Source organism: Panthera tigris, chromosome F2 (assembly GCF_018350195.1).
Source record: "Panthera tigris isolate Pti1 chromosome F2, P.tigris_Pti1_mat1.1, whole genome shotgun sequence".
NCBI lineage: Eukaryota > Metazoa > Chordata > Mammalia > Carnivora > Felidae > Panthera > Panthera tigris.
In genome coordinates this window covers 37,874,227-37,889,177 of record NC_056676.1, presented here as the reverse complement: position 1 = coordinate 37,889,177, position 14,951 = coordinate 37,874,227, and the positions used below count along the sequence as shown (strand labels likewise).

At 38.6% G+C, this 14,951-nt stretch overlaps 1 protein-coding gene across 1 annotated transcript in view; it reads left to right on the top strand.

The window, feature by feature from the left end:
- Nucleotides 1–3,789: 3,789 nt before the first annotated feature.
- CF2H8orf88 (chromosome F2 C8orf88 homolog) overlaps nucleotides 3,790–14,951 on the top strand; it is a 36,880-nt gene continuing 25,718 nt past the window's right edge. Inside the window, exons 1-3 of the mRNA XM_042973445.1 lie at nucleotides 3,790–4,225; nucleotides 10,900–10,998; nucleotides 12,994–13,067. Coding sequence (XP_042829379.1) covers nucleotides 10,926–10,998; nucleotides 12,994–13,067 — 147 coding nt within the window. The 5' untranslated portion in view covers nucleotides 3,790–4,225; nucleotides 10,900–10,925. The remainder of the gene's footprint in view (nucleotides 4,226–10,899; nucleotides 10,999–12,993; nucleotides 13,068–14,951) is intronic.

The following is a 14,951-nucleotide window of genomic DNA, read 5'->3' as shown; positions in this document are numbered from 1 at the left end:
ACCAAGTCTCTATGGTTTTTCATGTATTGCTGTCATGATGATGTGTGTGTGCGTCTGTGTGTACATGTATCCGTAAAATGCTTTGTAAATGTGGAAGAAGTGAATGAGAGGCAGACTACTGGCAGGAGGCTAGCAAGGAGATCATTTCGTAAACACTCCATGATTGCTGCCCTATTCAGCTTTTCCCAACTCTCTAGGCTAAAAAGTAGTACCACGCAGGCACACACGTACACACTGGGAGTGCCTTTATCTTCACAATTAGCTTATTGAATTAGAATTGTGTTTGTGAATCTGCGACCTCGCCAGAACGTACATTTCATGAAAGCAGGTAACCGGTTTGTGTGTGTGTTATTGGTGCTCATATAGGGTTTTATTCACTTAAAAGGAAGGTACTGTGAATAAGAGATGAAATGTAATGGCAACAAAAACCTCTACTTACGATTAATAAAAGGCATTTAATTGTGAGCTATGATCTTTCTAATTGGGATTCCTATTTCCACTCTTGTTTTCCCTCAATCCGCTCTCCAAACCTTTTTTTTTTTTTTTAAACCAAAGTGAATGTTTACTTAGAATGAGAGAAGCAATGCAATGACAACCAGTTACAAATTTTAAAAAGCTGACTGACAAATGCCAGGCATTAAAAAAATCCTTAAAAATATTTAACTGCCTGAACCACCCCTCTACTTAACCTATATTTTTAACTTCGAAGTATTTTTTTAAAGTTGATTTATTTTGAGAGAGAGAGACAGAGACAGAGAGAGAGAAAGCAGTAGAGGGGTAAAGAGAGAAGGAGAGAGAGAATGTTAAGCAGGCCTGACTCCAGGCTCAACCCCAAGAACCATGAGATCATGACCTGAGCTGAAATTAAGATCTGGACGCTCAATGGACTGAACCACCCAGGCGCCTAACTTTTATGTATTTTGATTGACTCTTCCTTTGAAAATTTTGTAACACATTTTCTTTGTGAAAGTAAATAGTTTGGTAATATCTTCAGCATAGTTGATCAAAATTTATTTTTTATTATTGAAAATTTAGAGAAGTTGATTTCAATCATAACTTATTTAGCAATAATGTCAGTTTTTAGTAGTGCTAATTTTGGGGAAACCTGTGGAGTTCCTTATGTGAGCTTAGTGATTTCAGAACATTTCAAGTTTTTCTTGATCAGTGTGATTAACCTTAAATATTCTTGAAATTACTCACTAACCTGTTGCCAAGCTGTTGTCATAGAAGGGTATTATCAGTTCTAGATTATCCTTGTAGATGCCAGTATCTCTACTCAAATCAACAAGAAATTTTTTCAAGTTTAACGTTTCAGTGTATTTATAGGATTCATTCTCCTTCAATTAACAAAAAAATTTGGAGTCTATTACTTCTATTTAAAATGTGTCTCAGGGCACCTGGGTGGCTCAGTGCCTCTTGATTTCAGCCCAGGTCAGGATCCCAGCATCATGGGATGGAGCCCTGCATCGTGCTCCACACTTAATGTGGAGCCTGCTTCGGATTCCTCTCTCCCTTTGCCCTTTCCCCCGCTCTCACACTGTCTCGCTGTCGTGCTGTTTTTGGTTTGATCAAAAAAAATTTTTTTTTCATCTGGTTCACTTTTTTGTCACAATAATTTCTATTGATTTCATATAGTAATATATACAAACTAATTTTATTGTGTGATATATATAAATGTATATGTTATATTGTTAAATATATTCTTGAAGAAAACTTCTGTTTTGACTACAGATGAGAACTGAATCCTACACTTATAATTTTCTACATCTGGGTGTTGGAAAGATTTGATTCCATTGTCCACAGACTACTGGTGCTCCGTGCCTCTGACCCTGCACTTTTTAGGTTCTGATGCCAGGTAAGTTGTCTCAGTAGGGGTAGGAGTATTCCTGGAAGCTATTTCTACATCCAAATAGCAATAACTTGGGGGCGCCTGGGTGGCTCAGTCAGTTGAGCGTCAGACTTCACTCAGGTCATGCCATGATCTCACGGTTTGTGGGTTTGAGCCACAAATCGGGCTCACTGCTGTCAGCCTGTCAGTGTGGAACCTGCTTTGGATCTTCTGTCCCCCTTTCTCTGCCCCTCTCCTGCTAGAACTCTGTCTCTGTCTCTAAAACATTTAAATAGCAAAATCTTAACATTGCATGAAAGTGCTTCTGAAACCATACCTTTTTAAAAATGGTAAATCCTATCACATTAGTGCCCCACAGGAACCCTTCAATGTTTCCCATTGCTCTTATAATAAAATTAAACCTCCCTACTGGAACCTACAAAACCTTGTATGCTTTTGGCTTTTCCCATCTCTCCAAACTCATCTTCAAGATTCTCTTCTTGCTTTTTCTCTTGTCCAGCCATACTGATTTCATATCAGTTTCTGAACTTTGCCAAATTTTGTTTTTCTTGCCCCAGGGCACTAATATCTGAATTCTGCTAACCTAGACACTTTTTTTCCTAGTCTTCTTCATCAGCTTTAACGTGTACCTAGATGATCCCTTTTCAGAGAGGCATTCCTTCTTACCCTATTCTAGACAAGATTTATTTTGCCTTTACACAACCTCCTTTGGATGTTACTTGTCTTTTGAGTTCTCTAAATACTTCTTCCAGAATTCATGAATTTTCTCAATCAACCTCCCTTTCCTAATATTCCGTTATTGTCCATTAAATGCCTATGACATATGTGTGTGTATATATATAGGCATATGTATGTATGGCTATATATTTTCTGTATTTCTAAAATAGCTGTTTGGATACCTCAACTTAAATATCCCATTATAATATATTTATGAGTCCCACTCTGAATTGATCATTTCCCTCCCCAAATCTGTTCAGCCTCTCGCATTCCCTACCTTATGTTACCACCACCTATTCACTTGTTTGCCCAAGTCAGAAACTCACGAGTTACCTAGATTCCCTTATTCACCCTTCCGTCCAATCTGTCACTAAATGTTGATTTCACTTCAGCAACATCTCTCAGATCTTCGCTACTTCTAGGACATAATTTCTTACTGGAGTCATTGCAAATGCCTCCCAGGAAGCCTCCTCGTGGGCCTATTTAACACTGCTGTATCCCCCTGCCCTCAAAATCTGCCCTCCATAACGGCTGTCAGAATGATCTTGCAAAATACTCAAAAGGACAAACTAAGAAAGAGTTAAGACCTAATTCATGTCCTCTTCTGTTTCATTTCCCCACTATCCGTTCCCAACCCCAGGTACCCCACACTGGACACTTTGCCTTGGGCACTTCCTCCCCTCCTTTCCTGCCTTCTTTCCTCGGGCCAAATGCAACACACCAGGGGCCCAGCTCTGAAAACCGCTCCGACGCCCTAGCCCCGAGTCAGGTACTGCGCTCCCAGCCTAAATCTGCTCCTCCGGCACAGTACTTAGCACGCCCCCCCACACCCCCCAAGTGCCAGCTAGCGCAGGCGCCCGCCGGGTTGTGAGCCCGGGGACGACCAAACTACCCCGTTCCCCCCGGCAGCCGCCCCACACCTCCTGTCTCCTGCCAGCACCCAGAGGGGCGAATGAAATGAAAGAATAAAGGTGAAGACTGAAAACAAAAGATTCGGATGGAGGTGCTTCAACCATTCTTGGTCTTTGGGGACGGCAGTCTGAGTGAGATTAAGGTAACCGTTGCTGGCAGCTCGAATCCTAGCAGGACTCGGCGGGGAGAGCGGCCCGCGCCGTCGGGGCCGGCCGGCAGCTCTGACGCGGGAGGCCTCGCTCACAGAGGCGGCCTCGCTCACAGTCGCTGCCTGGAGCCCGACGCCCGCCCGGCGCAGGCGGCTCGCCTCGCGTCTCCCCGTCTCCGGCGAGCAGGGCCGCCGACTGGGGTCCCGGAGGCTGTTCATGCGGGCGCGCCCCGTCCAGGGCGAGCCTGCCAGCACCTCGGAGAGGCCACCCCCGGCCTCCTCCGCACTGCGCGCGGGCAGCCAGAAGCCCCGCTCGCCCAGCACGCCCGGGGAGGCGCGCGCGCTGCCGGCTTAACGGTTCTGGCCCCGCGCGGCCGAGCTCCGGACCCGGCACCGCAGGCCCCGCCCCCGCCCCCGCCCCCTGTCCGCCTCGCGCCCCTCGGAGTCGCAGTCGGCCCCGCCTCCGCTGCCGCCGCCCCCGGCCTCGAGCGGACGCGCGGCGGGAGCCGTTCCCCGACGGGCAGCGGGGCGCTGGGCCGCCGCGTTTGGGTTGAGCGCGGCGACGCTGCTGCCCCGAAATCCTCCCCGATCTTGAGGCGGTAGGTGGCTGGGGAGGATGAACCGATCTGGGGGGTGGGGGGCAGAAGTCGGGCCCGGGGTGTGAGGAGGCGGTGGGCGCCCTCTCGGAGCTCGGACCCCGGGAGAGTTGTGAGGGAGGGGATCCCCGGGGTCGGGGGGGGGACAAATCCCGGCAAGGCCCCCCAGGGCCCCCTAGGTGGGTGGTAGAGTGCTAAGGGGGCGAGCCCGTTGGGAGGAAAGGGTGGTGGCTGTTGTGGGAACACCTGGCGAAGGGCGAGGGGCCAGGGGCCGAGGGAGAGTTACACTGCTGAGGGCATAATTAAAACAAAAAACAAAAACGCCAGAAAAAAGTAAGTACATAGCGCCCTCTGTCCCAGGACCTGGTCCTTGGTGGTGCGATGGTTTGAAGACTTTGTCCCCCATACCCTGGCACCATCACTACTAATTTGAGGCAAATTTCAACAGTAAATCAATAATTAATTAGATTAAATTACAGACAATAAAAAAGAAAGCCCAATAGGAAAAAGAGAGCCAAGAAACATATATACGGTTAATTCGCAGAATCAAATGGTTCGTGAAAGTAACTGAAGGTATTTCGCAGAAGTTGTTAAGTCAAGATACACCATTAAAAAAACCTGAGATATAATTGACATCTAACGGTTTCAGGTTTACGACATAATGATTCAATATTTGTATCAAGAGGTTTTAATTACTGATATTTTAGGCAAAGTTAAAGAAAAGGACAGTTACATCAGTTATGACCACAAGTGCACATTATCTGGACAGTTTTTATCCTACCTAAGTGTTAAATTTTGTTTGTATTGCAAGGTACATCACAGACCAAAAAGTTTTTTTTTTTGGTAAGTTTTAAAGAGAAGGTATGAAATGGAAAGTATTTTATGGAACGCTCTCACAACTTTTTGATAGTTTAAATTTTTCTCTCGTGTGGCAGCCTGATTTGTGGAATATAAAATATCTTTTATCACCTAAGTCGTAATCGGTTTATGTCTTAACTCCCCTGTATTTCCTTAATATTATTTTCATCTATCAGTTTATCATTCTGTGCTGTTTACTTGCAAAGAGCATTTGGTTTCAAGGAATCCTAACTTAGTATAATAGTATTTTGAAGTTGAAAATTGAGATTAAATCCTGTCTGATTATCACATGGGACATATACATGAGGTAGATGAAGGCATGGTCTTTCCACTTCTCAGATTATTTAATTTTATATGATTGTATTTCTTTTTGTTTTAATTCCAGTGTAGTTAACACAGTGTTATGTTAGTTTCAGGTGTATAACATAGTGATTCAGCAATTCCATGTATTACTCATTAAGATAAGTGACTCTTAATCCCATTCACCTATTTCCCTCATGCCCCTGCTTCACCTTCCCTCTGGGAACCATTTGTTTGTTCTCTATTGTTAAGGGTGTAGGGTTTTTTTTTTTTAATCTCTTTTTTTTTTCTTTGTTCATTTATTTTGTTTCTTAAATTCCACAAGAGTGAAATTTCGTATTTTGTGTTTTTCTGACTGGCATATTTCGCTTAGCATTATACTCTAGATCCACCCATGTTGTTGCAAGTGGGGGGGGGATTTCAGTCTTTTTTATGGCTGAGTAATATTCCATTGTGTGTATGTGTGTATATATAAGCGTGTGTGTGTATATATATATATATCACATATTCTTTATTCATTCATCTGTATGATCTTATTAATTGCAGCAGAATCATCAGCATTTTCTAAAGAAATAGAGAATTTAAATTGGAAATTATTAGTATCCAGCTTCTAAATACAGTACATAGTATTTTTCTTAAGTTGTGACCCGTGGTAAGTTTGGCATTGTTATAGTATGTCTACAGAATGAGGAAAGCACAGTAATCGTGTAATTTATTTAGTATTCTAAGAAAAATTATAAATTGAGGCAATGGAAATTATTTATATATGTTAGTTTATTCAGCAAGTCTATTTATGTATAAATGTTCTAATTCATTTAAAAAAAACCCATATATGCAGTGTCCATATGGAATAGTAGAGAGTCCTATGTCTTTCTTTTACTTACCAAACATGCAAGTTTAGAGACAAGGGCATGAACTTTATAGTTAAATCCTCATTTTTGCCATATATATACTAGGTGATCTTGGGAATCTCTCTTCTTTTTCTGAGCATCAGGTTTTACATCTGTAAGATGACTAATAGTGATTCTCTACAGTATTTAATGTGTGGCTCAAAATGAAATAACATATGTAAAGCATTTAGCATGTAATAGGACCTCAAAAATGGAGTTTTAATAAAAAAATGAATGGCATACGTTGCATAGTAAGATTATGTCCCAATTGGTCTGGGACATTGGTGGGTCCTTAGGATTTATATTTAGTTTGAATTTTTTTTTTTTTTGAACAGAAAAGGGACCTGAGATATACTTTAGTATTGCTACATGTAGAATGGCAACTGAAGCTTCCTAGATGGCAGTTGGCTTTTTGAGATGATTTGTTAACTATGTGTAAACTTGAAAAAAAAAAAAAAAAACAACAAAACTATTCAGTAGCTAGTTCTCAGCATGTGTTAATAGAATGAAATTTTTGAGACAGTGGATCAAAATGCTTTTTTAAAAAAATATACCACAAAGCTATATATTCATAGTTTAAAAGACAACTCTATGATTGGCCAACTACTTGTTATCCAGTGTTTTAAGTACGATTTTTTTTGCTTCTGCAAGTGTTGTCCTTTGTAACAGTTGATACCATAAAGGCCTACCCTAGGTAGTATTAGTAGCTTTAAAGGAAACTTTTGGAGCTCTATATTGGGTGAGTGAAGCAGGCATTAGTTTAAGATTGAAGTTATTTTGTATAATATTTTTGTAGTTAAATCTTTATGATTTTTGACCTAAACCGAGAGTTAGGCTTTGGTTTGTGGAGTCCTGTCCTTCATAGATTTCAATCCTGTGATTCAGTTTTTCAATAATAATTACTGTAATAATTAATGTAAATACTTGCCTTTTCCATTAATAACACTGTTTAAGACATGATGCTGTTGTATACTGTGAATTCCAAACTTATTCTCTATAATGTCAGTGTCTCTATACAGACACAGTTTACTTAAAAAATTAAATACTATATGACATCATCTTTTCTCATTTTCTTAACTGATAGGAATTTATGTATTTGGAGCCTTTGCTATATTTTTCCTCCTATAAATTGAAAGGGTGGGCGATACTAAAAGATCTTTTATTTTTTGTTTATATACTTGTGTTGCAAAATCATATAATAGTTCTGTAACTCCCCAACTCTTGAAAATCCCTAGTTTGAATACCGTGGATTTGCATTGCTCAGCAACTGGAAAAAACTTTACAACCTATCAACTCAATTTCAGCTGAGCAGTGAAAAACAAGAAAGTGTGTGCCAAAGTACTCTATTGTATTCTGATTCATTAGTTTCATATGGGAAACAGGATGGAAAGTTACTACATGCTAGTATTAGGGTCCTAATTAAAATGTCTAGGATAAACATTAAATAACACAACATTAGATTGCTTTTTGGTCCTTATTTAAGATTTTCTTTCCACATAGAAAATGTTCAATAAATATTTGTCTGAAATATTTTTTTGCTACATATGCTTATAAGATTTTTCTTGTTTCTTATTATATCAAAGTTGTATTGCCAAAAAGTACGGACGGCATGAGTTTTGTTTAGAAGGTTGCTAATAGCCATGTTGAAATACCAGTTAAGAGACACATCGCAAAAGCTCCATAGGTATTAATGAGGAATACTAGCTGGCTCTCCAAACTTCAGGAAAAAAGTAACTGTTTTTGCACTTAGTTATCAGTGCTAACTTTGAGAAGTTGTTTATAAATTTATGATTTTAACATTTGAGTAATGTCTAGAGCCATTTTTTTTTACTTATTGTTTAATTGAAATCCAACTTAGTTAACATACAGTGTAATAATGATTTCAGGAATAGAATTTAGTGATTCATCACTTACATATGACACCCAGTGTTCATCCCAACAAGTGCCTCCTTAATGCCCATCCCCCATTCAGCCCATCCCCCCACCGAACACCCCTCCAGCAACCCTCAGCTTTTAATCTGTATTTAAGAATCTCTTATGGGTTGTCTCCCTGTTTTTTGGTTCCCTTCCCCTTTGTTCATCAGTTTTGTTTCTTAAATTCTACATATGAGTGAAATCATATGATATTTGTCTTTCTCTGATTGACTTACTTTGCTTAGCATAAAATGTCCCGAGGCATTTATAAATAGGTAAAAGTATGTTTTTGGAGCTAACAGGGAGTTATTAACCCTATTATATACTTAGGGAAACAGTCATTTAGGTAATGATCTGCTTAAAATCATATGGTTACATTTGTCTCTAGATAAGCAGATATAAAGTCAGGTGGAATTTTATTTTTAGTTTTGTCTTAATAGGCATCATAATTTGAAAAGCTATATCCTATTCAGGCATCAGAAGGTTTTAGTTATATTTAGAAGGTATTTAAATTTATAGATTTATTTAGTAAAACCAATTATGTTGCAGGTACTATGATACGAAGATAAATAAGATACAGTTTTTTCAGTGTCAGCTAACTCGGTCTAATCAAACACATGAAATAGATGTACTGTGGTACATTTTAGAATAGTTAATAAAATACAGTAGGGGTCAGTGGAAGAGGAAAAATAAATTATTGTTATTTTACTGTCAACTATTTGTTAGGAACTAGAAAGCTTCATGTGAACTATTTTATTTAACGTTACTGTTGAGACATGAGAATATTTTCGAAGCAAGTAACTTGATGTTGGTCTTGAAAAACGAATAGCACTTTGGGAGAAGAGCAGCAGGGAGAGTGAAGGAACTCCGGAATGTATAAGTATATGGTAAAACAAAATAACATTTGTGAATTCAACAATCTGTTAAACACCCACAGTGTTCTAGACACTGTAGTAGACACTGGTGATAGACCTATGTGATAGAACTGTAATTTAACGGTCAGGTAAAAGATAATTGCGACTAGTGCAGTAAATACCACATTGGAAGAGGGTAGATACAGGGTTGTTTTGTGAGCACATAAGGGTACGAACCTGTTCAGTTCTGGCTGGGTATGGGGTGGAAAATGGTTGGGGAGATTCTTGATTCTTTTTGGCCAGAAGCGTGAACATGGCATGCTATCACTTCCTAGACTCAGGATCTTGGGCAAGATACCTAATTTCTCTAAGCTTTATCTGTAAAATTAGTATTATTAAAAAATAATGAGGCTAACATTTATTGAGCTCTTACTGTGTGCCAGACATTTTGCTAATACTTTATACATATAATTTAGTTTTCACATCAAACCTAGGAGGTAGAGGCTACTGTTTTCTATAGTTATATAACTAGGTGCTGGAGCCATAATATTAACAACAGGTAGGCTCACCTGAGACCTGAGATTTCACTCTTCATTGTGCCTAACTTATAGAGTTGTTCTGAATCTTAAATAACATAACTTAGGTAAATAGTTTACTCTGCATGACACATGGATGTTGGCCTCTGTTTCTATTATGAGTAATCCAGGAGGTGATGAGGAACTGACATTTTCTAAGCAGGTGTGTGTATGTAAAGGGATCATAGTTTGGAGAGAAAGAGGTTATATTTACCCATTTGTTCAGCACCTACTTTGGATCCAGTCCAGGTACTGTTAGTTGCCAGGGAAAGGGGGTGAATGAAAATATTGTTCCTCAGTTACAGAATCTGCTCCTCACTTTTGCCAAGTATGGAAGACAAACAGCCATTATGTAGAGTACAATGTTCTTAATGCCATGATGTGGGCATAATCTCTGTGTCCCAGGAACATAGGGAGACAAGGGAGTTTTTAAATCCCACTGAGTGATCAGGGAGATGAATTCAGAGTTATTGTGGAACCAAAAGAGTAGTGGCGAGAATGAAGAAAATAGATTTGAGAAATAGTTTGGAAGTAGAATGGACAGGAATTAAGAGACTAATGGTGTGGAGACTTTTATTTTAGATCTTATTTAGCCAAAGTTGGTCTGATGGAGTTGGTGAAGACTTTAAGGACTACAGGAGGACGAGCATCTTTGGAGTCAAAGTAATGAATTTGATTTTGGATATGTTGAATTTGAGGTGTCTGTGATAAGATATAAATGGAAATATCTTTAGAAAAGTAGAACTGGGATTTAAAAGAGAGGTAGGTGCTATATGTATAAATTAGGGCATGTCTATCACGTAGATAGGTAGTTGAAATCATGAGGAGAGTAGATCAGGTCAACGAAGAGGATCAAAGCCAAATTTGGAAGAATTCCTGAATTTCATTGGAGAAAGGAAGAGGAATAAGCTAAGGAAGTTAGAAGAGGTAGTCAAAGGTATAGGAAACCAAAAGAAAAGTCAGGCAAGTTAAAGGAGTAAAATGTTTTAAAAGAGGGAATGTTCCATCGTGACAGATGCTATAAAGATTGTCACATATTATTTTAAGGGCTTGTGATTTTTTCCACCTTAACTCCTTAACTTATAAGGTGTAGGTATCTTCAAATGAGTGTTGTGGTTTTATATGTGTATATATATATACATATATATATATATGTATATATATACACACACACACACACACATATATGTATGTTGTATGTATATGTATTTTATATATATATAAAATTTGTTAAAGCATTTTGATTATCATGTCAAAAAGATCAGATGTCTTTTTCCCTCTTCAAGTATGGAACTTCAAGGTCTTTGTGATAATGGAAACCAAAAAATTGATTGGTAAACCGCTTCAACCAGCAAGACCTGTTCGTCATCTGACTTCTCCCCCTGGTAAGTAATCTCGGGTATACATCTTTAGAGATGAATTGGCTAATGGCTAAGTAGTATTTGAAAAGCGAACTCATATATAAAGTGATTGTTTATGGTGGATAGAGAATAATGAAAACGAATGGTCTCCTTTGTTTGAAGAGTTTAAAAGTATTACCAAAGAAAAAGACTCTTACTAGTCTCCCACTGCATAGGCTACCAGACCAGCAAAGGTAGGAAGAAGAATAGGTCTTGCCTGAGAAAAACTTTATGTATTTATTTTCATGTCTCGTTTTCATGGTTAACTGGCTTCTGCTTAAAATGATATTCTCAACCCAAATTGTGCCCGGTGATTATGGTCACTGTAGAGCAAAGCAATCATGAGGGAGAGAGAATTGGCCTTTAAAAAAAAAAAATTCCTAACTGCATATAAATGAATGAATGAATGGATGAATTAATTACTGAATACAGGCAAAACAACAGTTACAGGTTAGGGCTATACTTGAGTTGGAACATAACAGTATTATTTTTTGGAAAATCTAAACAAAAATTTCTAAAATTAAAAATTTCTCTTTTGCTCATAAAACTAGGATTTGGGGCAAGTTCTTAAAATACTTTCCTTAATTGGAATATTAACCTTTTAGTTTTTCATTGTTGAAAGAATGACTTCTTTATTCTAACTTAGGGGTGTGTGTGTGTGTATACACATACATGTATGCATTTTTAATTAATTAATTAAATTAAATATTAATATACAAATCTATTTCTCACCATCCTATCAAAATACTCTTTGGTCCATCCTACTAAAATACTCTTTGGTCCATGTGTTCAACTGAGTAACTTGCTATTTAGAAAAAAGAAAAAAAAAATAGCTCTTTTGTTGGGTGCAAAGATGAAGGAGAAAAGCTAGAAATGGCACCAGTTCCTCAATCTTCTGTTTATTCTCCCATCCTTGGTTCTTACAAAGAAGATGGTCTCTACTTTGGTCATGTTTCTTCTGAAGATGGCTGTGTGACTTAAGACAGACAAATGAAATTAAGGAATCTTCTGGACCATAGCTTTGGCAGTGTTGATGCCATGTCCTCTCTCTCTCTCTCTCTCTCTCTCTTTCTTTTAAATGTTTATTTATTTATTTTTAAAAGAGAGCATGAGCACAGGAGGGGCAGAGAGAGAGGGAGACAGAATCCCAAGTAGGCTGCATGCTGTCAGCACAGAGCCTGGCACCGGGCTTGGTCTCATGAACCATGAGATCATGACCTGAGCCGAAATCGAGAGTTGGACGATTAACCCACTCAGCCACCCAGGTGCCCTGATGCATCTCCTTCTGGTGTGCTGAATAAGCAGTTGTTTAGGATCAAGTCTCAGATTTTCTTGTAAAGGGAAGGGTATAAAGCCATTGGCAGCAGCTCCTTCTGTGACCAGCCTTTTCACAGCACCTCTCACTCCCTCATCTGTACAGATGCAGTTTTTTGTTCATCCTTTCCCTCCAAGGCCCTTGTAGGGGCAAAAGGTAGTGGGCTCATCTCTCATTTAATTATATCCTCTTAAGATCCAGAAAGGAGTGGGTTTATTGGGTAGAAAAGTTTAATCAGAAATTAATTTTGACCTTTTTCAATATACTTCTTCTGTACTCCTTAACTAGCTCACATCCCCCCAAAATTGTTTTTAAGATCCAGATAGAATTACTTCCTTTTGCAAAGCTTCTATATCACAAAGCCCTAGTATCTTCTCTGTACCTCTCAGATAACTTGTTTTTATCATAGTAATTGTTTATGAGCTTGTTTCTCAAAACAGACCATGAACTCTTTTATCTCTGAACTCTTTTCACACTTACATACCCATTCCCTAACATAGTGGGTGACATTTCATAGTGTTTTATAGTGTTGAATGAATGTTTGTTGAGTAGAGGAACCATCAGAAAATATTTCAAAACAGTGCCTAGAATATTTTGGGTACTTAAGGTTTTTAGGTTGTGGTAATGGGTGTTTAATGTAGTTTTCTTCTTTTCTGTCCTAATAGGAGCAGTATTCCCTTTCAACTTTCAAAACGAATATCCGTGCAAAACTCAGTGCTTACAAAGCGGAGTTAGCAGAGTAAGTCCTAGAAATTATAATAAAATGAAGCATTGCAGACTGGAAGGTAACATTTGTTAGATGAGTATTTTATGCCGGGCACTGTGCTGGGTGCTTTATATAGTTTTTTTTTTAATTATTTTTGAAATTATTTTTTAAGTTTATATATTTATTTTGAGAGAGAGGGGTGGGGAGGGGCAGAGAGAGAGGGAGAGTCCCAAGCAGGCTCTGCACTGCCAGTGTGGAGCCTGATGTGGGACTCGAACTCACAAATCGTGAGGTCATGACCTGAGCTAAAATCAAGAGTTTCATGTTTAACAGACTGAACTACCCGGGTGCCCCATGCTTTATATACTTTTTGAAATTATATTAAAGAAAATTATACCTGTTGCCCACCATTTTCAAGCCTAAACATTTTGCTATATTTGTTTGTTTTAGAAAATGTTAAAGAAAAAACCTAACTAAGATAATGTTCAAAACCCTCTATATCCCTCCACTATCTCGTTTTCTTTTTTAATTTTATTTTATTTATTCTCAAGTTAGTTAACATACAGTGTAGTCTTGGCTTTAGGATAGAATCCCACCATTTCATTTTCTTCACACCCTCCTCTTCTCACTCCATGTGTAGGTATGTGAGAATAGTTCTCACTGTGCAATGGAATCTTATTTTCTGCCATCCCCAAGCATTGCATTAAGGGTGTGCCTTGGGACTTGTCCTGGAGATGGGTCCAGAGAGGGGGTAGCTGGCCTGAGAGAGACACAGCCACATGCCAGGGTTCCGAGAGGAAGATGAGCTTGAGCCCCGGCTCTGTCACTTCCCAGCCCCGTGACCTGGCGTGAGTGATTTCTTTCACTTGTCAGAGCCTCAGTTTCCTCACCTGAAAATGGGGCTCCTAGGTTGGTGTAAGGAGGAGGCAGCAGTGAGCTGAGGCTCCCAAAGTTCTGAGCACTGTGTCTGGCATGGAGTAACTGCTCTCTCCATTTGTGCAGCAGTTCTCCTGGCTGTGTCTGTGGACCGTGTCCCCTCCACCATCCCATTGTCTTCTCACCTTCCTTCTCACCTTCTTCCAAATGTTCTCGATTTGTTACTGTTTTCATGAATGTGTTCATACTTTTGCTACAACAAGTAGAATTGTTTTAACTGTTTTGTAATTTTATATAAATAGTACTGTACCCACATGTGTTTTTGCCATTCTTTTCTCATTTAGGTTTATGTTTTAAACTATCTTTTTGAATAAGTACAATAATCAAAATTGAAAACATGCAAAATGGCATGAATGGAAAATTTCCCTGCAATCGCTATCCCGTAGTCACTGATTTCCTCTGATCAGAAGTGACCATTCTACCAGTTTCTTACCTAGATACTTCTAGAAATAGATAATGCATGCATAAGAATAAGTATATTCATAATAAATAGAATATTAGGCAACTTGTAAAATGAACAAAGCAGTTCTATATGTGCTGACATAAAAAAATCTCTTTTTACATACAAATAACTACATTTATTTTGTTGTTCATTTTCTCTTGATGGGCTTGGCACTTGTTTCTATATTATAGTAAATGCTACAGCGAACATCCCTCCATATATTTTATACATGTTTGAGAGGTTCTCTGCGTTATAAAACTGAAGTAGTAGTAGTATGTTAACAGGTAATCTTTACAAGAAACAGGTGGTATGTTTTCTGAAGTGGTTGTACTTACATTCCCACCAGTAGTATGTGCCGGTTACAGTTGCTTCAGAGCCTACCACTTTTTAGCCATTTTAGGATGTGAGTGTTAGTATCTAAGTATATTTTATTTATTTATTTATTTATTTATTTATTTATTTATTTATTTATTTATAATTTACATCCAAGTTAGCATATAGTGCAATAATGATTTCATGAGTAGATTCCAGTGATTCAT